The 22300-nt window shown below is 41.0% G+C and overlaps 1 protein-coding gene and 1 long non-coding RNA gene across 6 annotated transcripts in view; one reads left to right on the forward strand and one right to left on the reverse strand.

Annotated features, from left to right (window-relative positions):
• The window catches only part of LOC113609913 (uncharacterized), a 73078-nt gene extending 68601 nt beyond the window's left edge, over positions 1-4477 (reverse strand). For both annotated transcript variants that reach the window (XR_003428872.1, XR_003428871.1), the window contains exon 1: positions 4334-4477. This is a non-coding gene — a long non-coding RNA (uncharacterized LOC113609913). The remainder of the gene's footprint in view (positions 1-4333) is intronic.
• A 59-nt stretch (positions 4478-4536) lies between these two features.
• BMP2K (BMP2 inducible kinase) overlaps positions 4537-22300 on the forward strand; it is a 126292-nt gene continuing 108528 nt past the window's right edge. For 2 of the 4 annotated variants that reach the window (XM_027087703.1, XM_027087704.1), the window contains exon 1: positions 4537-5303. In XM_027087703.1, the coding sequence (XP_026943504.1) occupies positions 5135-5303 (169 nt within the window). In that variant the 5' untranslated portion in view covers positions 4537-5134. The remainder of the gene's footprint in view (positions 5304-22300) is intronic. The other 2 variants (XM_027087706.1, XM_027087705.1) reach the window with 1 other exon arrangement.

The following is a 22300-nucleotide window of genomic DNA, read 5'->3' on the forward strand; positions in this document are numbered from 1 at the left end:
AGGTGTGAGGCTAAGGTGCTGTATACCTGGTGGACTCTCCCCCCACCACCAATTCAGCAGAGTAAGGGATCAAAGTACCTCTCTTGGTGGTGAAGTTGCCTACCTCTTGCAGTCTTTTTTTTTTTTATATCAAAAGTAGTTTACTAGTTAAACATTGTTTATTATAATATAGCAATATAGACCATGGGTTAAGAATGTGGAGGCAAAAAAAGATCTAATCATGGTTTTGACCTTTATTATCTGATTGATCTTGGGCAGGATCCTTAATTTCTCTATGCTTCTATTTTTTTTTTTTAACATCTTTATTGGAGCATGATTGCTTTACAATGTTGTGTTAGTTTCTGTTGCATAACAAAGTGAATAAGCTATACATATACATATATCCCCATATCCCCTCCCTCTTGCATCTCCCTCCCACCCTCCCTATCCCACCCCTCTAGGTGGTCACAAAGCACCCAGCTGATCTCCCTGTGCTATGCAGCTGCTTCCCACTAGCTATTCTACATTTGGTAGTGTATATGTGTCAATGCTACTCTCTCACTTCATCCCAGCTTACCCTTCCCCCTCCCTGTGTCCTCAAGTCCATTTTCTACGTCTGCGTCTTTATTCCTGTCCTGCCCCTAGGTTCATCAGAACATTTTTTTTTAAGATATATATGTGTTAGCATACGGTATTTGTTTTTCTCTTTCTGACTTCACTCAGTATGACAGTCTCTAGGTCCATCCACCTCACTACAAATAACTCAATTTCGTTTCTTTTTATGGCTGAGTAATATTCCATTGTATATATGTGCCACATCTTCTTTATCGATTCATCTGTTGATGGACACTTAGGTTGCTTCCATGTCCTGGCTATTATAAGTAGAGCTGCAATGAACATTGTGGTACATGACTATTTTGAATTATGGTTTTCTCAGGGTATGTGCCCAGTAGTGGGATTGCTGGGTCATATGGTAGTTCTATTTTTCGTTTTTTAAGGAACCTCCATACTGTTCTCCATAGTGGTTGTATCAACTTACATTCCCACCAACAGTGCAAGAGGGTTCCCTTTTCTCCATACCCTCTCCAGCATTTATTGTTTGTAGATTTTTTAATGATGGCCATTCGTACAGTCTTTTTTTTTTTTTTTTTAAAGATGTTGGGGGTAGGAGTTTATTAATTAATTTTTGCTGTGTTGGGTCTTCGTTTCTGTGTGAGGGCTTTCTCTAGTTGTGGCAAGCGGGGGCCACTCTTCATCGCGGTGCGCGGGCCTCTCTCTGTCGTGGCCTCTCTTGTTGCGGAGCACAGGCTCCAGACGCGCAGGCTCAGTAGTTGTGGTGCACGGGCCTAGTTGCTCCGCGGCATGTGGGATCCTCCCAGACCAGGGCTCGAACCCGTGTCCCCTGCATTAGCAGGCAGATTCTCAACCACTGCGCCACCAGGGAAGTCCCTTGCAGTCTTTTTTTAAAAGCATGGTCAAGTTACAGGAAAAATTCTATCACAGAAAAGTATTTTAAGTCAAATGAGTCATTTCTCTTATTAAGAGTATTTTTGAGCATCTTGGCATTTTAAACTATACTATCAGATTGATTTTTCTTTGATGTATATACATTTTTTACAGGCATAGTAATGATGTTGAGTAGTCTTAACAGAGGATTTAAATATCAGTGATGTTTTTTAAAAAAACGCTTTTTAAATGGATATATATATATATTCTTTTAATGGACTTCAGGACTTTTACTTTTTTGGAAAGCAAAGATATGGGCATTTAACTAGGTATAATGTAATTCTGTTAGGCAGGGAGGATATTTTTTCCTTCTAGTAAAACATATTGAGGCTAATAATGATTGAAGACACATCATCAAAGGAAAACATTGACTCCTGAGGAAAAGTGATCAATCAGGCATTGGAAGAGATGATTTATAAAGGTAATTATGGCACTGGAATAAGCTTTTGGGATAAGCATACTTTGATCCATGTCAGTCATTCTTACTTCACATATGTCTTTGAGAGCCACCTTAGTGCAAAAAAGATGAGGGTCAAAGTAACAAGAAGGTTTATAGCTTTCCAGTGGAAGACAAAAATACAACAATAATCCTCCCTCCTCCTCACCATTGTCAAATTCCTTCCTGTTTGAGGATCTCAGAATCATTTAGTTGGCTACAATGATCTGCTGACTTTATCAGTATATTGTAACATGAAACCTTGTAAACTGAAACAACCTGCTTTAAATAAAAGTATTATGTGGCTAGTTTCCAACTATTTTAATCACAGTACAGCTGTAAACATTAAAAGATTGACATTTATATTGAAAAAAACACCCCTGAAATGTAATTTTAACTTTTTATCTCTATTAAACTATTCTATATCTGTGTTCTTACTGTAAGTCACCTCAATGACAGTGTTTAAGATAATCAGAATGTACATTATCCATACTTTTTCTTCTAGAGATTTTAATTTCCAACAGGAAACCAAAGTGAAATGAGTGCAAAACTAAAAGACTAGAATTCTCAATAGTTTTTCCACTGATTAGTATCTCATTTTCTGCCTACAAATCGGTTTATGGACACAATTTTGAAAGTTGCTAGGAGGACACAATCTGACAGTTAATATCAACATCTTTTGATAGTGTTTGTAAATGCTTGGCATTCTTCTTATTAGTAATACAATGTTTCTGCATTCTTATTAGTAACATGTTTGTCATAGAATATTGTGGAGTTAACATTCTGAGAAGATCAAACAATATTCAAATTTTTGTTATATGCTTGATGAAAAATTAAAGAACACATTGCTTAGTGTTACCCATAATTTTTGAGAGAGGATCTATGCCTTAAATTAATTATCAACTTCCATATATCAGAAGTCAGGTTATTTGGGTACACAGAAGTTTTTTTTTTTTTAAACCACAGCAATTGTGGTAAATTGGCTCCCAGGAGACTTCATTTACTCTTGTGTTGTCATCAGATGAATATGTATTAGGCCTCAACTTTGTATGTAAGGCTGATTTGCAGTTTAGATTGTATGAAATGGCTAAATTTCTCAGTTATTTGGCTTGAAAAAATATAATTCAAATATTGTAGGAATGAGACTCCACAGTGAATCCCCACAGTAAGGAGAATGGTCCGCTTATTTCTGAATGGAAATCCCCAATTGTCACACCACATCAATGATCTGGCATATCTGACTTCCATTGAGCTGGACTTTTAAAGGTCAGGTCTCTGGACGAAGAATTTTGGCTTAGCGGGTTATGCAACAAAGATGCCCAAATCCAGAGCACTGTTTTAATGTTGTCAGAAATAGGTTCTCTTGAAATAGCAGAGGGGAAGAAAAAAATGGAAGATTTTAAGCGCAAAGTCTTTTGCCTAAGCACATTTTCTAACGTTTCTGCCCGTATCTCATTAAAAAGCTGGATAAAGAAACAGGGATGGGGATAGAACCACATCATCTACTTTCATAGAAGGTTCAGACTGGAGTCCCGCAGGCACAATTTATTTGGCCTACATTTAAAAAATCTGGAAATGCCATATTAGAAAAAAATCCAGATTTTTGGCTTCTTTTAAGAAACGGAACCTTTGGCCACAGTGGGCCTGTATTCATACGGGGTGTGTGGGGGGAAAGCAGGCTGGATTTGAGAATCGGCTGCTTTCTGTACACATGCTCAATGATTTCCCATTCCCTGCCACCCCGAACGTCTTAACACCACGTTCACTTTGCCTGCCTCACCCCGCAGGCGTTGAGATTCCTGCAGTTTATGAAATGGATGCAAACGGGTCTTTTTTCTTTTTTTTTTTTTAAATGGGCAAATCTCTTTGTTAAAGGAGGAAGGGGGAACCAATGGCTGGTTTTGCTTCCAAAGTCCTAAATCTGCCGTTTTTCAACCATCTGACCCTAACCTACTTTTCCCGGATGGCCCAAAGTATGAAACTAAGTATCAAAGGATGGCCCTTGTAGTCACAGTTCTATCACAAGCCAGCCATGTGACCTTGGGCGAGTCCGTTAAGCTCTCTTAGCCAAAGGTGATGAAAAGTCTCTAAACGGGCTTAATACCTGCTCTGAATACTTCACAGGGCTATTGCACAGCACACACGAGATTCTGAAAGTACTCCTAAATCATTTATAAACCGCAAAACGCTCCCTAGCACAAGCGTCTGTTAGAGTGCGACACCACGGCTTTAGAAGTTGGGTTCCTGGAATCCGCTCCAGTTCCGCGCTGCTCCCACCTCCCACGCTCGGGGTGGGCGGGCGGAAGAAGATTCTCAGGGGAGAAGCTCTGGAGAACCAGCTTAGAAATGCAGCGAGAAGTCCGTTAGCGGGGGTAAAGTTGTTGGCATTTTTAAGCCCCCAGAGTAACATACCAACTCCTGGCCGAGATGACAGACACCGCGCAGAGCCAGCGCGAAAACCGGTCCCCGGGCCACCTCCCTGCTCGAAGCCAGGACCCCAGGAGCCAGGCCTGAACCCTCCCGGCCAGGACCCCAGACCCGGGATTCCGGACCTCGTTCTCGTCCCCAACCCCCCCATCTCCTCCCCATCCCCCCTCCACGTGACAACAGCCGGAACCGTCACTTCCGGCGGCGCAGGCCACGCGCCTGCGCGGGGCGCCTGGCCTCAGTGAACGGTCGGCAGGGGCGCCGCGCCGCCAACGGCCTCGAGTGGCGGGCGGCGCGGATTCGACTGGGGCGGCAGCGGTGCCGCGGGATGCTGTCCAGAGAGTGTGCGGCCTGAGCGGGCCAGCCCACTCCGCGGAGGGGCCGGTCGCCCCGCCCCCTTCGCCATCTCCCTCCATTGCGCCCTCCTCCGGGGCTCGCAGTCCGTCCTGGTGCGGCTGCTAGGGCGCCCGGGACACTGGCGGAGGCGGCCGCGTCGCCCTCGCACTCGGGCCCGCCCCCTCGCGCCCCGCCCTGTCCCCGCCCTCCTCGCCGCCCTCTGCGGGAGCCCGGCAGCTGCAGCGGAGCCGCGGAGCGGGCGGCGGGGCCGGGGCTGTGCGCTCGGCGCGCGCGGAATGTGAGGCTCGGCAGGCCGTAGCGCTCTCGGACGCTCGGACGAGCGAGGGGCGGCGACCCCTCGCGGACGCCCGGCCGCGTGCCGGACCGGGCACCTCACCCTCTCGCTCGCCGTTGCGCGCGCCCCGCGCCCTCCAGCGCGCCGGCGGGACCATGAAGAAGTTCTCTCGAATGCCCAAGTCGGAGGGCGGCGGCGGCGGCGGTGGAGCGGCGGGTGGCGGGGCCGGCGGGGCCGGGGCCGGCTCTGGTAGCTCGTCCATGGGGGTCCGGGTGTTTGCGGTCGGCCGTTACCAGGTCACCCTGGAGGAGTCACTGGCCGAAGGTACGGGCGCCCGGGGAGGCTCGGGCCGGCAGGTGAGGGAGGGCTGGGGTGTGGCGGTAGCTTCTCCAGGTCCTCGCCCGCTTGTCTCCTCGCCTTCCCGGCTCACTCTAACCCCTTCTGCCTCCTCTGCTGGGCCAGCGGGGGCTTTTAGAGTAGCTCGGGCTCTCGCTCGTAAGTCGGCTTTTCTCGCCGCCGGCAACTCTGACCTGTGCACAGTTCTTTCAGTACGAGTTTGTCATTTTCAGTGCTTCTTGACGCAAAGAAATAAATAGGAACCGTCTTAGCGAGTGCTGCGGTGTCATGATTAGACCAGTGACTCATTAAAGGGTCAGATCGAGCAGGATTGGGGCTCTTACCCGCTGTGGCTCAGGGGGGTGTCAAGCGTTGGCCTCACCACTCGCGACGCAGGGCACAGGACTCTGCAGCCCCGAGTGTTCAGCCTGGGTTTGCTGCTGCTCAGTCATCAGTTGAAAAACAATTTATTTCTGTGCGTGCGCGTGATGGAGGTGATACTTTGCCCCAAATTCAGTGAGTAGGTTGCTTTGGGGGAGCAGGTAAACTTGAAGTCCACTTATCTTTGTTTTTTAGAATCTTCTCTATCATGCAGGGTGCTAGTCACACCCTTTCGGTGTGTCTTGTTTGATAAGACTTTAAAAGACGATATGAAAGCAGGTTAACTTTCACTTGAGCAGTTTTGTGTTCGATCCTTCATTATCTTTATCAGACTATGTCAACAGTTGAGAGTCTGCTTACAAAAAAGTTTGCTCCATTGAAAAAAAAATCCTACGCTTTTAGTTTTGTATTTCTTGTATAATTGGCTTGTAAGAAATACTCTTGTTTCATTGCATACTTCACTGACTTTTGAGTTTTTAACTGCAGAATGATATTACAAAAATACTTAAAAATTTCTCAAGAAATAATTTGTTGATAATTTGCCCTTCTAAGTTTCAAGATTAAGAGAGAAGAAATCAAAGACAGTAGTTTTGGTTCTCTGAGGGTCAGTTGATGTGGTTTGGAGACAGTAGACTGAGATTCCACTTGTGTTTTTTGAAATGCCATAAACAATAGCAAATTAGTACAAAAGAAAAACCTGAAGATTTTTGTCTATACAATATTCTAAAGAGAAAGAAATCTTGAATTATTCAGGATGGATGTCATTGTTTTGCAAGCCATTGCCCCCAATAATGAGCCTAGCTGAACCTTAGGTGGGAGGAGGATCTTTAGCTTGTCAAATAATGAATGTATGTATGGTAATTGGTGTTGATAGACGGATTTACCATGCTGTAAAAGTTCCTAGTTCTTTATTATACGTTAACTTCAAGTGTTTGAGTCGTAGATTAAGCTATAGGTTTTAAGAAGACATGGCTGTTAACTCACATGCTGTACTTCTGTTTTTGAATTGTTGTAATAACTGCAGGGTGGCTTGAATAATATTACTCACTTCATTTCACTAAATCCCAGATGGGTCTTTTACTTAATAAGAAATCATTGACATTTCATCAAGTTAGACTTTGGTAGCTTCTACCGCTGCTCCATGCATGTCCTGTCATTACCCTGAGCAAACCATTTTCAATAAAAAAAGAAGTAATTTTGGAAGATGCAAATACAAATGAATTTCAAAAGGGGAGTGCTCAAGCACACACACACACAAATTAAAAAAATGTTTCAGTCACTAATGTCACTGTTAGAGTGTTCCACTTACTTTTGCCATAAATTTGTCATTTCTCTTGGAAAAATCCGTAATCAAGTGCTAGGAGGAAGCAAGTGTTGAACAAACTCTTTTGGAAGATGGCGCTTCCCCAACCCAACACCCCAGAGGGAAGGCTGAGGCCTAGGCTTTGTTCCTTGTGTATTTCTTCTATTTCAGCACGCACACAACCGAAATTATCTATATTCGGTTTACTTTTTGATCCTGACAACATATTGTTATTTCATATGCTTAATATCATCTCTTCTTTCCAAATAAGTAATGCTACAATTTAGATCAGATGTTTAAGCACAAACGTGGTTTACATTCAAGAATGATCATTCAGTAATTTACAGATACATTTGCCCAATTGTAAGATTAGGGCAAGTGCTTGTGAAAAGGCGTTACTGTAGAGTTTAGAGTACCTGAATTGGGGAGAGGTGTACCATTGAGTGGGAAAAGGGTAGAAGCAAAGACAGATCAAAAAACAAACTTAGTTGATTTTACATTTTTGCTTTGTGTCAGTGTTGTTTAAATAGAGGCAAGACCCTGTAGATGCTGTGTCCTGAGGTGTTTTTGCCATGCTACTGCAAATACAGGCAGCTTGCTCAGAATGACCTCTGCAGTGTCTTTGAGTCTTCAATAAACCTGGTGTGAGTGCTGCCACCCCCCCTCTTCAAATACATACTTGATTCTCATTATTCACAGTAGTCATATTCTATAAAGTCGCTGTGACCAGTGATTTAGCAAATACTGAATCATTGTTCCTAGGGGAAATAGTGTCAGGGTACCGCAAGCCTGTGTTTACAGCATTTTTGTCAACCAGTCACAGTATAACCTTGTTTTATGTGTGTTTCTGTTTAAAGACACCTTGTTTAATATATATTGTTGACTTGTTAACATTGAACTAATGGTCAACAGTACTGTAACTCATGCCTAAATGAAGCTTAGTGAATATACAGATTTTCTCTGTAAGGGACATCATAGCCTTCTTGCACTAAGAAACGCTAGATGGACAACACTTTGGCTCTATGCTTGGGGGCTATTTTAAACAACAAAATCACCAATAAAAAACACAAAAATGAGAAAAACATGACACTACATAGACCTTGAAAAGGGCCCTTGTTTATAGCAGTGAGAGCTGAAACAAGGCAGAGCAATACCTTGTTGATTCCAGCTGGCTTACTCAAAATTTTCACCACTATGCGCATGTCTGCAAATAACTATGAAAGTGCCATTGTATTGATATTGGGATATTTTATTGATTTCGGGGATATAAATAAATTTTAGCAAGTAAGCAACTTCACAAATATGAACTCTCCAAATAATGAGGATCATCTGTATATGTATGTATGTATAGGTATGTGTATGTATGTATATATTTACATGCACATACATGTTTTATATATTATATATATTTAAAAAACCCACATTCTCAGGAGTATACTTACGTTGTATGTTATAACTAAACTATTGGTGTAGTTTCCTTTCTGAAATATACACTTTGTATCATAATCTCTTTCTAGTTAAGTATATAGATGTTTGAAAATGCTGACAACTTGCACCTTTTTAGTTCTTGCTCAAAGTTGAGGGGATATCACAATGGGCCATTTTTATGGTTTTCCTCGAAAACAATTTAGTTTCAGGAGTGGAATTTCAGCATCGGGCTGTAGAAATGAGGTAGAGCTATACGTGAATTTTAGCTTGAAACAGTGTCAAATTGTCAAGCACATATAATTCAATGTAACCGTCCAAGTTTTTACTAAAACGTAGGACTGCTTTTGGATCATATACCTCTGTATACCTTCAGTGCTAGTCAGAAGAATTTAATATTGATTGATAATGGGAAGAGTGGGTTGTCAAGTAGGAGAGTTTTTCCCCTAAGTGTCTTTGGTGAAAAGTGGACTTATGGGGAGCGTAGAGAGCAGGACACCATCCAAAATTTGTTAACATAGTCTAATCATGAGGTTATGGGACTGGATAGGAGTGGTATTTAAAAAAATTTTTTTTTTTTTGCGGTACGCGGACCTCTCACCGCTGTGGCCTCTCCCGCTGCGAAGCACAGGCTCCGGAAGCGCAGGCTCAGCGGCCATGGCGCACGGGCCCAGCCGCTCCGCGGCACGTGGGATCCTCCCGGACCGGGGCACGAACCCGCGTCCCCTGCATCGGCAGGTAGACTCTCAACCACTGCGCCGCCAGGGAAGCCCAGGAGTGGTATTTTGAATATGATTGGATGCATAGGACTCTCTGACATGGGCATGGGGGTTGTTGGCACTGTCAGTAATTGGAGGCCAGGAACTTACTAGAGTTCTGTAAAAGTAGCTCAGTAGCTCTCAGAGTTAACTGCTTAGAGTAGGGTGAATTTGGGCTAGGTGTCAATTCTTATTGTTAATTTTATGGGAAGGTAGTAAGGTACATCTGACCTTGCAGGATAAATCAGTAAGAATCCTTAAGCATGGTATCTCATTTGCAGGAATTATCTGTGGCTACCCAGTAACATGGAAGTAAAAGTTCTTGAGAGATAACAAAGCAGAGTGGAGGATTTAGTAAAGATATCAGCAACTGTTACTATTCCCTAACTATTAAATGCCTTTTTTTTTTTAAATGCCAGGCTCTGTACTAGGTGCTATTTATACAGCAGAGAACAAAGCAGGTATTTCTCTGGCATTATGGAACTTACAGTCTAGTGTAGAAGATAAATATTAAACAGAATTAATCAGGTTAATGTAGTTAACAATTTTGATAATTGTCATGAGAAGAAAGCATAGGGTTTCATGAGAGAATAACTGATTCAATTTGTATTGGAGGATGAAGGAAGGCTTGTTTTTTTTTTGACATTTTAGCAGAACTCTGAAGTATGAGGAGAGTTAAGTAAAGGCAGAGGTATGAAGGTGGCGTGGTATGGAGTATGTCATGAAGAGAGAAATTCCTATGTGGGGAAGAGTTTCAGGAAGTGAATTATGTCCAGAGCTATGGACTATCATGAATGAACCACATGGAAGAAGGACCCAAGGTGGTTTTGGAGAGGACCAGGATCCAGGTCTTTGTATGCCATGTTGGGGATTTTAGATTTTGTCTGAAAATGCAATGGGAAGCTACTGAAGGATTTAAATTAGGGCCGTGACATGCTTTGATTTGTATTTTCGTAAGATCATGGTGTTTGCTCTATAGAGACTGTTTAAGAGGTATACAAATTAGGTTAGTTAAGATGATGGCAGTGGGGATGGAGCCTAATGTTACTAATGCTTGAATGGGAAGACCTGGTTGTGGATTGGATGGAGGTGGGTGTTGTAGGAAGTGTGAAGAATGACTTGCTTATGTACTTCTTGGATGAAGCAGGTGCTATTTATTGAGATGGGGAAGAGTAGAGAAGGAACAGGTTTGGGGGTGTTGGGAGGATATCCAGTAATTCCAGACATGTTTAGTTGAGATATCTGAGAGGGGAAGTACATGTCAAGTGAGAAGTTGAATATATTGTCCAGTACTCAGCAAAGGTGTTTGGACTTAGAGACACGTACTTCTGATTGGTGAGCATTTGGCTGTTATTTTAAGCCCGGGAGAGGATTGCTGTAGGGAGAGGGTGTAGAATGAGAAGGGGAAGGCTCTCATGAAGGACACCTGTGGAACATTGGTCTCAGACATTAGAGTTTACCAGAATCATTTATTTGGAGGGCTTGCTAGGGCTTGGCAAAACACAGATTGCAGAGCCTGACCTCCAAAGTTTGATTTTGTATTTCTGGGCGGAGCCCGTAATTTGCATTTTTACCAACTTGCTCATCAATGCAGATACTGCTGCTCCAGGAACAGTGCCTTGAGAACCCGCGATTTAGAGTAGGCAAAGACTGAAAAGACTAAAAAGGAGCTGCCAGAGAGGCAAAGGAATACCAGGAGAATCCGATGCCTTGAAACTCAGGAGTGAAGGGGAGGGAGGGAACAGTTGTGTTGCTGAGAAGTCATCTTACTTGGTCACTTTTTTTTTTTTGCGGTACACGGGCCTCTCACTGTTGTGGCCTCTCCCGTTGCGGAGCACAGGCTCCGGACGCACAGGCTCCGGACGCGCAGGCTCAGCGGCCATGGCTCATGGGCCCAGCCGCTCCACGGCATGTGGGATCTTCCTGGACCGGGGCACGAACCCTTGTCCCCTGCATTGGCAGGCGGACTCTCAACGACTGCACCACCAGGGAAGCCCCGTTCACATTTTTTTTGGTCAGGCATTCATGATTGTCCATGCTCAGTCGTTCACCTACCTTCTGAATCTTAGCTGTGGTTATTTCCTAGTAGTGCTTTTTGCTCCAGCCACAGTGTGCTCCTCTCCTCCTTGCTCTGTGATTGAATCTTCTGTTTGCCTTTCACTCTGCTTGTGACTGTCTAATCCTAGCTTCCTAACTGCTGGCTATGATCACTCCCTTCTTCCTGTGGACATTTGTAGCTGTTTGCTTTTTTTCCCCTTATCACATTTAATCTTTTGTCTTGAGATACAATTATGTAAGCACTTGGAAACACTAGGGTGGTTAATTATTGTTCCTGTCTCAAGGCCCCTAGCAGATAGTAAAATTCTTGAGGCTGAAAGGACTCTGTATTAATTGCTTTTTGTGTCATAAAAATTGCCTCACTGTATGATGGACATTCAAATACTTTTCAAAGGAAATGATTTTTGACTTTTTTTTTTAACCAGAATTCTTTAATAGAATTTAAGACCTAATTTGCAAATTAAGAAGCACCAGTGGAGGGCTCTTTAGTTCTTGTCCCCTCAAAGGTCTTCTGCTTACGTCTGGGGACGCTGAATTTTCTACTTTGGTGAAGACAAAGTTTCAAGACAAAGTTTGTTTAAGGCAAAGTGTTGTTTAAATTAGCTTTCTTGAAACAACAAAGAAAGAATAATGTGGCTGCCCCCTTAAGTCATCTTTCTCTATTGACATTATATTTTTCTTTATTTAGCAAAGGTGGTGAGTTAAAAGAAAATTATTTTTACGTGCAGTTGTGAAATTGTTTTATATTCTACAGTTGATTTTGACAGCCTTTTTTGGATGGAGAGCTTTTTGAGGACAGGGTCTTATTTATTTATCTCTGTATCCTTACTTCCTGTCCAGGAATTTTTTGTTGTTGTTGAATTAAACTATCAGGAAACGTTGTTTCCTTTTCTGTAATGCGTAGTTAATACCTATTATGAAGATCAATAGGTAATGTGTGATATTGACAAGATAATTTGTGACAGTACCTAACAGTGCATGCCAAATCTCTCAATCAATATGGGGTAGTTTTAGGTTCAGATTTAGTTACAAGCTTTCAGTGAAATCTGATTCTGGCATTGTAGTAACTTGCTTTTAGATTAGGTATTACATTTATCCTGAATTAAGTTTCACGTTTGTGTTTGTAAAAAATCGGAATTATTTTGATTAGATAATTATTATATGGCATTCAGCCACATGTAATTTTTATGTTTCAATCAGCTGTATAGAATTTTGACCTTGATAGCAGCATATGCTCTCACAATAATATGAAAGTAATTAGCAGCAAAGGATATTACGTAGAATCTTATTAACAGATGCTTCTCTTTTGGGTTGTTTATGTTATCATTGTAGAGATAGCGCCTAAGATGTAAATTTGATTGTCTGCTGATATGTTTTCTCTAGAGGTGGCAGTTTTGTTTTTTTTTTTTGCGATACGCGAGCCTCTCACTGCTGTGGCCGCTCCCGTTGCGGAGCACAGGCTCCGGACGCCCAAGCTCAGCGGCCATGGCTCACGGGCCCAGCCGCTCCGCGGCATGTGGGATCTTCCCGGACCGGGGCACGAACCCATGTCCCCTGCATCAGCAGGCGGACTCTCAACCACTGCGCCACCAGGGAAGCCCGAGGTGGCAGTTTTATTCAAGGAAAAGATACTGACACTAAAATAATTCCCAATTTTCAACACTTCAAAAGTATGTAGTGGAAACTATACATTTATCTCCAATAAAGGGGCTAAATTGCACTGGTATGTCAAATTTCTTTGCTTTTAGCTGTAGTCAACTTTGTGTGGTTAGTGCTGAGCAAATTGGAAAGGTTGTCTTTGGTTATTTTAAAAATAATGGAAATAAATGAATACTTGTTAGTATCTTTCCATTATGGAGTCTGCAGGAGGGATAAAAAGAAAATTGATGTTGTTAGTACTAAGGAACTAATCTTGTGTATTGTCTGGGGTTCTCTTTCACCCCTTCTCTCCTTTTTTTTTTTTCGTTTTGGTCAAAGCTTAAAGTAGAACATACACATTTATTAGAACACGTTTGGTAGCTATCAAAATGATTAAAACCTTGATCTGGAATTCTGACATTAAGAGTCTGAATGGCAATTTCAGTGCTGCATAAGGTTTCATCAGCAAAGGCTTGAGACTGCTCATTCCCTGATTTTTTATCCTGCATCCATCTGGTGAACCATTTATGTACCCACAAGCCACTATTTTTAGGGGACTCAGTTGGGACACTGAGTGGTTAATGACTGAGCCATTTTAAATAGTTGGGCACTTAGTTAATTTGGAGATTCTCTGTCTGTGTGTATCATCTTTACAAATGAGCTCAGTCAGCACATTTATGCTAAGTTTCAAAACTCTGGAGGAAAGTGGTTGTTGGGCCTTTCCACAGAGGGATTTTGTTTTTGGAATTTTGGGTTTGTCTTAGAATTCCAGTAACATTAAGGGCATAGTTTGGGACGTAACCTTTGGAGAGGCACTTTGCAATGGATGTTATTTTAAAATGTGAAAAAATTGTCGCTACTAGTTTTCCTATTTTAACATTTATATTAAATTTTGAAATGATGCCTTCTTGGAGGAAACTATTAAAAAAAAAAAAGGCAAAACTTGGAGTCAGGCCAGCTGCTAATCCCAGTTAATGCCACTAACTCACATTGTGACATTTTTTTTAACTTTTTTGCATTTACTTTATTTTTTAATTAAATTTTTTATTTATTTATTTATTTTTTATGTTTTTTGGCTGCATTGGGTCTTTGTCGCTGTGTGTGGACTTTCTCTAGTTGCGGTGAGCGGGGGCTACTTTTGTTGTGCACAGGCTTCTCATTGTGGTGGCTTCTGGCTTCTCTCGTTGCCGAGCTCTAGGTGTGCAGGCTTCAGTAGTTGAGGGTGCGTGGGCTCAGTAGTTGTGGTGCACGGGCTTAGTTGCTCTGCTGCATGTGGGATCTTTTTTTTTTTTTTTTGTAGTATTGTGAACATTTACATATAATTAAAGTTCTTCAAAATCAGAATTTTTCAGAATCATCAATATACCATAGTCTACCGTTCCAATACAATTTTTTGTTGAACTTATTTCCAGTTTTTGACATTATAAATAGAAAGTAAAGAACATCCCTGTGCAAAAAGCATTGTCCACACATTGTGACATTTTGACCTCAGTTTCCTCAAGGAAAAAAAATGAAGTGGGTAAAGATGAACCTGTAACATCCTTTTCCATTTTAGCATTCTCTGATTCTGTCTATATAACTGAATTTTACTTCTCCTGCTGATAAGAGAGGAGCATGAGAAAGAAGGGATAATGATGAACAGTTTTAGGATTGAGACTGTAATGAAAGGATTGTGTTTGATTATCATGCATTTGAGTTTTTGGGCAAACTTCAATATAGGGTAGCAATTTATTTTTTATTCCACGGTATAAAATTATTTCTTAATCATTGGGAAAAGTCTTTAATAAGAAGTTGCCTTATGTGGTAGCCTTAAGGTAGGGGATGGGTGCTCAAATAAAATTGTGTGGCATTTCAGAGTACTATTTAATTTCAAAGGACGTACGGCCATAGTTGCTGCTTTTGTCATTTTAGTAACTTGTGTTCTCCAGGTGACTCATTTATAATATATGTATTTTAGGGTATCTGGAAGTAAAGAAACTTTCTTGTTTTTCAAGTTTTTATTTGTAAAGAATATATGAGGAAGGGTATGGTTATACTTTATCTGAGTGAGTTTACGGATAGAAAATTTAACCATGATATGTGTGAGGAACGTTACTTTTGTTTGTAGTGCCGTCAGCTCTAGTTTGGGTCCCTAATACTTCTTAAAGAAGTATGTTCTTGGGCTTCCCTGGTGGCGCAGTGGTTGAGAGTCCACCTGCCGATGCAGGGGGCACGGGTTCGTGCCCCGGTCCGGGAAGATCCCACATGCTGTGGAGCTGCTGTGCCCGTGAGCCACGGCCGCTGAGCCTGCGCGTCCGGAGCCTGTGCTCCGCAACGGGAGAAAATAAACATAACATTGTAAATCAACTATTCTTCAATAAAATAAATGTTTAAAAAAACAAGCAAACAAACAAAAAAAAGAAGTAAGTTCTTATGTGGACTATCCCTCCCTTTTTAGGCTCTTTACTCACCAAATCAACACTTGTATTCCTTCAAATTTATTCTCTCTGAAGTGGACTTCTGATTATGTCACCCTCTTATTTGCCTAACCAAGTGAAATGCAGACTCATTACTCTGGGATTCAAGGTCCTCTGTAATGTGACCCCCAAGCCCCTCTCCAGCCTTAATCTCTCACTCCAACCCTAGGTGTATATCACTATTGCATATGTACTTGATATCTTCTGCACTTCTCTGATGCTTTCTCATGCCTGTTTTTCAGCTTATGTTGTTACATTTGCTTAGAATGCAGACACCTGCCTCCCCAATCCTGTTGAAATCGGATCTTGCAGAATACATTTAAAATACAGTTAGTTATTTGCAATCTTTATTTTTCCATGAAACCCTGTTCGCAACCAAATGAGTGTAATTATGCCTTCCTTTGGTGCCCTGTGTAGCAACTCTTGCTCATATTGCACTTATTTTACACAGCTTTGTTCTATTTCAAGAAAATGTCTAATAAGAAGTTTCCTCTACTGCAAGATTAAAAGCTCCTTTAAGGTTTGGCTTATGTTCATCTTATATCTCTTGCAGTGCTGTACTCATGATAGGTATTCAGTACATTTGTAAGAGATTGAGTTTTTGAACTGAACAGCAGTCAGAAGGCCAGTAAAAATTTACTGTAGGGCTTCCCTGGTGGCGCAGTGGTTGAGAGTCCACCTGCTGATGCAGGGGACATGGGTTCGTGCCCTGGTCCGGGAAGATCCCACGTGCCGCGGAGTGGCTGGGCCCGTGAGCCGTGGCCGCTGAGCCTGCGCGTCTGGAGCCTGTGCTCCGCAACGGGAGAGGCCACAACAGTGAGAGGCCCGCGTAATGCAAAAAAAAAAAAAAAAAAAAAAAAATTTTCTGTAAAACAATTGACATATTTGTCAATTGGATTTGACATATCCTGCTGTTCAGTTGATATTTAGGAGCAGATTGGCCCTGTTTTTCAAGTTGTGTCCCTTTATAGAAATTAAAATAAGTAGATATGTTTGATGATAATGTAGGTACAGTATTATCTAGATGGATGAAAAAAATACAACCAGATTTATTTTTGGATTTCTAGCTTGTTTTATTTTTGTTATGATTACAGGAACAGTACATCTTTGTTTTGTGCGTACTGCATTGCTCTTTTTATTAGGTATGACTCTCAGAAATATTCCAGCCTAAGTTCCCTTGACCCATGGCATCTTTAAGAAAGCTACTACTGTGGGACAGAGAGAGCAAGCTGAAGAGGCCTAAAGTATGTGCTCTGAGTAGCTAATCTTAAGAAAGTAATAATGTTGGAAATGATCAAGTGGCTATGGCTTTCTCTTGAGTGGCTGATAAGTACCAAGGTTTAATGTGACAGCCAGAATCTAAGAGAATGAGAGATTAGCAAGAAGGGAGGGGTCTCATCTCCTTAATGCTCTGTGTGAAGGAACATATGATCATTACTTTGGGAAACCCCTCTGACTAGTCTGTGATATCAGAAGTGATCATTTTCTAGGTAGAGAAACACTGAATTTTTTTTTTTTAGATTAGGAAATTTGTAGCCTTTAGTGTAACAGATCAGAGGGTAGCATGCTACCAAGTCTTTATGCTTTTCTTAGTAACTAATCATTATCACCCTCAGCATTCTTCTATTTCTTCTTTGGTTTCCTGGAAGAGAGGTTTTCAGCACACTCCTTTGCTTGCCTAATTGCTGTATTTACTTATTTTCCTTAATTTTTTTGTGGTTGGGCCATTGTTCAGGCTGGCTGGAGCTTTTTACATACTTAAGTATTGTCTTTTGAATGAGATGGTCAGTGGTTAGTCTAAATTTTAATATTCATTCTGGAATCATTAAGATATTAGTACGAAAATGACTTACATATAATACAGTAAAATATTTTGCTTAATGAGTGTTGTCAGGACTATTTTTCTAGGGAGTGGGATTATGCATCACTGGTCATGATCCACTTCTTCATTCTCTGGCCTGCATAACAGAGTCTTTCCTACTGAATGTTAATGGCCTATCTATTCTTTGTGTACAAAAAAATGATGCCACTGAGTCATGATCAGTAGGACGTGTGTTTTGAGTTACTTTTCCAGAAGTAGGATGAGTATGTGCTTAGCTGTGCTTAGGCTTTTTTTAAAAAAAAATTAATTATTTGATTTATGGCTGCGTTGGGTCTTCATTCTGTGCGCGGGCTTTGGTTGCAGCGAGCGGGGGCTACTCTCCATTGTGGTGCACGGGCTTCTCATTGGGTGGCCTCTCTTGTTACGGAGTGTGAGCTCTAGGCATGGAGGCTTCAGTAGTTGTGGCATGCGGGCTCAGTAGTTGTGGCTTGCAGGCTCTAGAGCACAGGCCCAGTAGTTGTGGTGCATGGGCTTAGTTGCTCTGTGGCATGTGAGATCTTCTTGGACCAGGGCTCGATCCCATGTCCCCTGCATTGGCAGGCGGATCCTTAGCCACTGTGCCACCAGGGAAGTCCCTGTGCTTAGGCTTTTAATAGTCTCTTTTGTGATCAATGACAGAAGTTTGTAAGATAGTTAACTAGTGTTGTACTGCAGTAATATAGACCTAAAGAGGTTTTTGTTTGTTTGTTTACCAACTAGCCTAGTTCAAATCCTAGTGAAGAGTTAACCAGATTGTTAAATCTTTGTTAATTTTTCATCTTTTAGCAAAATATTATTTTTACAATTCTAAGGATCTCGATCCAAATTGATAGTTATATATTTTTAAAACCCGGTGAACTAGCTGTTACTGGTTTATGTTTTTCAGCTCACTGAAGTGGGAATTTAAGAAATGTTGCAAATACATGGATTGAACAAACATGTGTTTGTCATTTTGCGCATAGTATCCTGTCTGTAAGGAATGTTAGAAGTGAGTTTGCAAGGTGCTATATGAATCCATCATGTTCAAAGTTGGATGTAACCATTTTGTTGTCCTATAAATTTCTAGCATGAGAAACTCCTATTTACAGAGTTAAGGTTCAAATTTGTTCTCACTTTAGAATAGTGGCTGTCTTTCTTAATAAAGGCTACGTGTATTTTAAAAGGTTATGGTGGGCCATTATGTGTATTCTGGGACTTCCCTGGTGGCGCAGTGGTTGAGAGTCCGCCTGCTGATGCAGGGGACACGGGTTTGTGCCCCGGTCCGGGAGGATCCCACGTGCTGTGGAGCGACTGGGCCCGTGAGCCATGGCCGCTGAGCCTGTGCGTCCGAAGCCTGTGCTCCGCAACGGGAGAGGCCACAACAGTGAGAGGGCCGCGTACCGCAAAAAAAACCCATAAAAAACCTGAGGTCAATTCTATTGAGTTTTGCTTTTTGGAGGACTAAATAAAGGGATAGGGTTGGTGGGTGGTATACAAGAATCTGAGTTAAGGCAAAGACCTTCTCAGCTTCCTTCAGAGAGGATCCCCAGTAGTCTATTAACTGGAGTTGGTGTTGCTGGACTAGCAGTCTTTCTTTTTAAATGCTGCTGCGCCGTTATATCTCCCGTAATTGTAGCAATTATCCAATTTCAGTGCCCTTATTTAACTATGAAAAAATAGAGTAAGGGATGAACCAAAGTTACACTGTTAGTGCTGGTTGTGGAGGGCAGAATTTAGGTCTCAGGACTTTAATTTAGCACTTTTTCTACCATGTGCCCTCCTTAATTGGCTCTTGCGCACATTCAAGCATTGGCCTTTGAGTGGAGTGGGACTTCAAGCAGGCTTAAGGGTCCAGGGGGCTTTTAATATTCTGGAAGCAGCTGGAGTATTAATGGGTACCTGAGGAGTCTGAGGTGGACTCAAACATTTTTGAGTTAAAGTTTTTCCACTGTGCTCCTTGCTGAGGCCATCAAACTATGTGTTGCAGTTGTTTAAGATGTCAGGATTAATATGAAAAGGTTTAAAATTGCAACTTCCCCCAAATTAGTTTGTTGTCTCAGTCTAGAAAGATTCAGTCCTAAGTGAAATAATGTGTTTGTGAACTGTGAAGTAAGTAACATAAAATCACATTATTTTAGCTTCTTCATTTGAATCTAGCGTAGCAGTATCTGGGAACTCCTGGTAGGGAGGAAAGTGAAGAGAAGAGAAATAGCTGACTTCTTATCCCCTACTTCCTTCTGTTCCTAGTTCAAGGTTATGGGAACTTTAAAGCTTAGCGTATGATGTGCTGTAATATCAAATCCCCTTTTGTATTTCATTTAACCAGTTTGTGTTACATTTATTCAAAATAAAAAGACACCGGTTCTTTCAAGTTTTGTTTTAGATCATAGCACATATGCATCTGACTTAAGCCTGGAGTACTACACTTCTGAGTTTTTGCAGGAAATAAATTCATGTGACACCATAAAATTTTTCTTAAAAATGACACAACATTACTTCTGTGATATGTGTGGCATATTTTTATACACATGCAAGTGAAAAGTTAGAATGGAATGGTCCTTGATCTATGATTTAAAAATACCAAAAGAAAATTTCTTAATATTTTTTATTAAACTATGGGACTATCACCATCATTATCAAGAAGCATTTATTTAATGTCTATTTTTCTAAGTAGAGAGTTTTTTTTTAAATTGAGATATAATTGACATATAAGATTATATTAGTTTCAGATATACAACATAATAAGTCCATATTTATATATACTGTGAAATGATCACCACAGTAAGTCTAGTTAACATCACTACACATAGTTACAGAATTTTTTTCTTCTGATGAGACCTTTCAAGATCTACTCTCTTGGCAACTTTCAAATATACATATAGTATTATTAACTGTAGTCACATTATATCCCCAGGACTTAGAGCTTTTTTATAAGCCAAAGTATAACCCCTCCCACCCCCCATCTACCTCTAGTATCTGTCTCTCCTTTACTTCCAACTTTAGAGACTACACCCCCTGATTATCTTTTCCCTCCTCTTTTTTTCTCCATTAGTTATCTGATTTTTCTTCTGTGTTCTACTTGTTCCTTATTACTTACTATATCTATTCAGCATATCAACCTGTTTTTCTCATCTTAAAAGACAAACAAAAATGAAAATAAAGCTTTTTTTGTGGTCTTTTCATGTCTCTTTCTTTCTGTCATTGACTTTTCTGAAAAAATAGGCTTCAGTAATGGTTCTCAAAGTGTGGTTTGTGGGCCCCAGGGGGAGTGATCCCTCAGACCCTTTGAGGGGGTCTATCAGGTCAAAATTATTTTCGTGGTACTTCTAAGACGTAATTGCCTTTTACACTGTACTGGCATTTGCACTGATGGTTCAAAAGCAGTGGTGGGGGTTAAAGCTGCTTTAAGACAAATCTACGCAGTTGGCACCAAAATGTATTAGTAGTCATTGTATTCTTCACTGTCACATGCACTCATTTTTTTTTGTTGTTGTTGTTTTAAAGCCAGTTTTTCTTAACGTCCTTGATGAAGCAGTAAAAAGTCTTTTCTCAATCTTGGCTCTTGAGTCCATGTCTTTTTTTTCCCCCGCTTGTGGTAAAATACACATAACATAAAATTTACCATTTTAACCATTTTTAAGTTTACAGTTCAGTGGCATTAAGTACATTCACATTGTTATGCCACCATCACCACTATCCATCTCCAGAACTTCTTCATCTTCCCAAATTGAAACTCAGTATCCATTAATCACTAACTCCTCATTCCTCCTTTTCCCCAGCCCCTGGTAACCACTATTCTACTTTCTGTCCCTCTGAATTTGACTATTCTAAGTACCTCATATAATTGGAATCTTATAATACTTGTGCATTTGTGATTGGCTTATTTCATTTAGTATAATGTCTTCAAGATTCATCCATGTTGTAGCATGTATCAGAATTTCTTTTTTAAGTCTGAATAATAGTCCTTTGTATGTATATATCGCATTTTGTTTAGTCATCCATTGGTGGACACATTTCGGTTGTTTTTGGCTATTGTGAATAATGCTGCTATGAATGTAAGTGTACAAATATCTACTCAAGTCCTTTCTTTCATTTCTTTTTGGTATGTACCCAGAAGCAGAATTGCTGGATTAGTATGTGAAAAATTCTATGTTTAATTTTTTGAGGAAATGCCATACTGTTTTCATTGTGGCTACACCATTTTAAATTCCCACTAGCAGTGTACAAGGGTTCCGATTTCTCCTCATCCTCACCAACACTTGCTATTTTCTTTTTTAAATTTTATAATGGCCATCCAAATGGATGTGAAGTGGTGTATCATTGCAGTTTTGATTTGCATTTTCCTAAAGATAAGTGATGTTGAACATCTTTTCATGTGGTTATTACTGGTCATTCGTAAGTACGCATCTTTTTTTTTTTTTTTTTTTGGCAGTACGCGGGCCTTTCACTGTCGTGGCCTCTCCCGTTGCGGAGCACAGGCTCCGGACGCTCAGGCTCAGCAGCCATGGCTCACGGGCCCAGCCGCTCTGCGGCATGTGGGATCTGCCCGGACCGGGGCACGAACCCGTGTCCCCTGCATCGGCAGGCGGACTCTCAACCACTGTGCCACCAGGGAAGCCCAGTACGCATCTTTTTAATATGTGAAGAAATGGGAAGTATACATAAAGCACTTGCTGTATAATGAAGTATAGTGGTGTAATTGAGAAAAGCACTTAGGTGATTGAGTTGTGTCCTGAACCTACTGCTTTTTTCATGGAAGACTCTGTTTATTTGCAAGAATGACTGACAAACTATGGTTATTTATTTAGATTTGGGTATTTGGCAGACATTTTCTCAATTAAGTGAGCCTGTCACTACAAGGAAAACAACTGTTTTTAATGATAGAGTTTGAGCTTTCAAAAGAAAATTAGAATTTTGGAAAACTTATATCTGCCATTGTGAACTTGACAGCTTCCCGTCACTTAAAGGCTTTTCTGAGGAGATAGGTGATAATATTAACAAATATGATTTTTAAAAAAGGGTAATGGGAAATTTGGTGAACTGTTATTTTCCAAATACATGATGTTACAAATACAAGATCGACCATTGGCTTCTAATGTAACAGTGCAAAAAATTCAGTGATGTGG

The sequence above is a fragment of the Aethalodelphis obliquidens genome, unplaced genomic scaffold (genome assembly GCF_003676395.1).
Source record: "Aethalodelphis obliquidens isolate GAN/ISIS:26980383/991018 unplaced genomic scaffold, ASM367639v1 scaffold59, whole genome shotgun sequence".
Taxonomy (NCBI): Eukaryota; Metazoa; Chordata; class Mammalia; order Artiodactyla; family Delphinidae; genus Aethalodelphis; species Aethalodelphis obliquidens.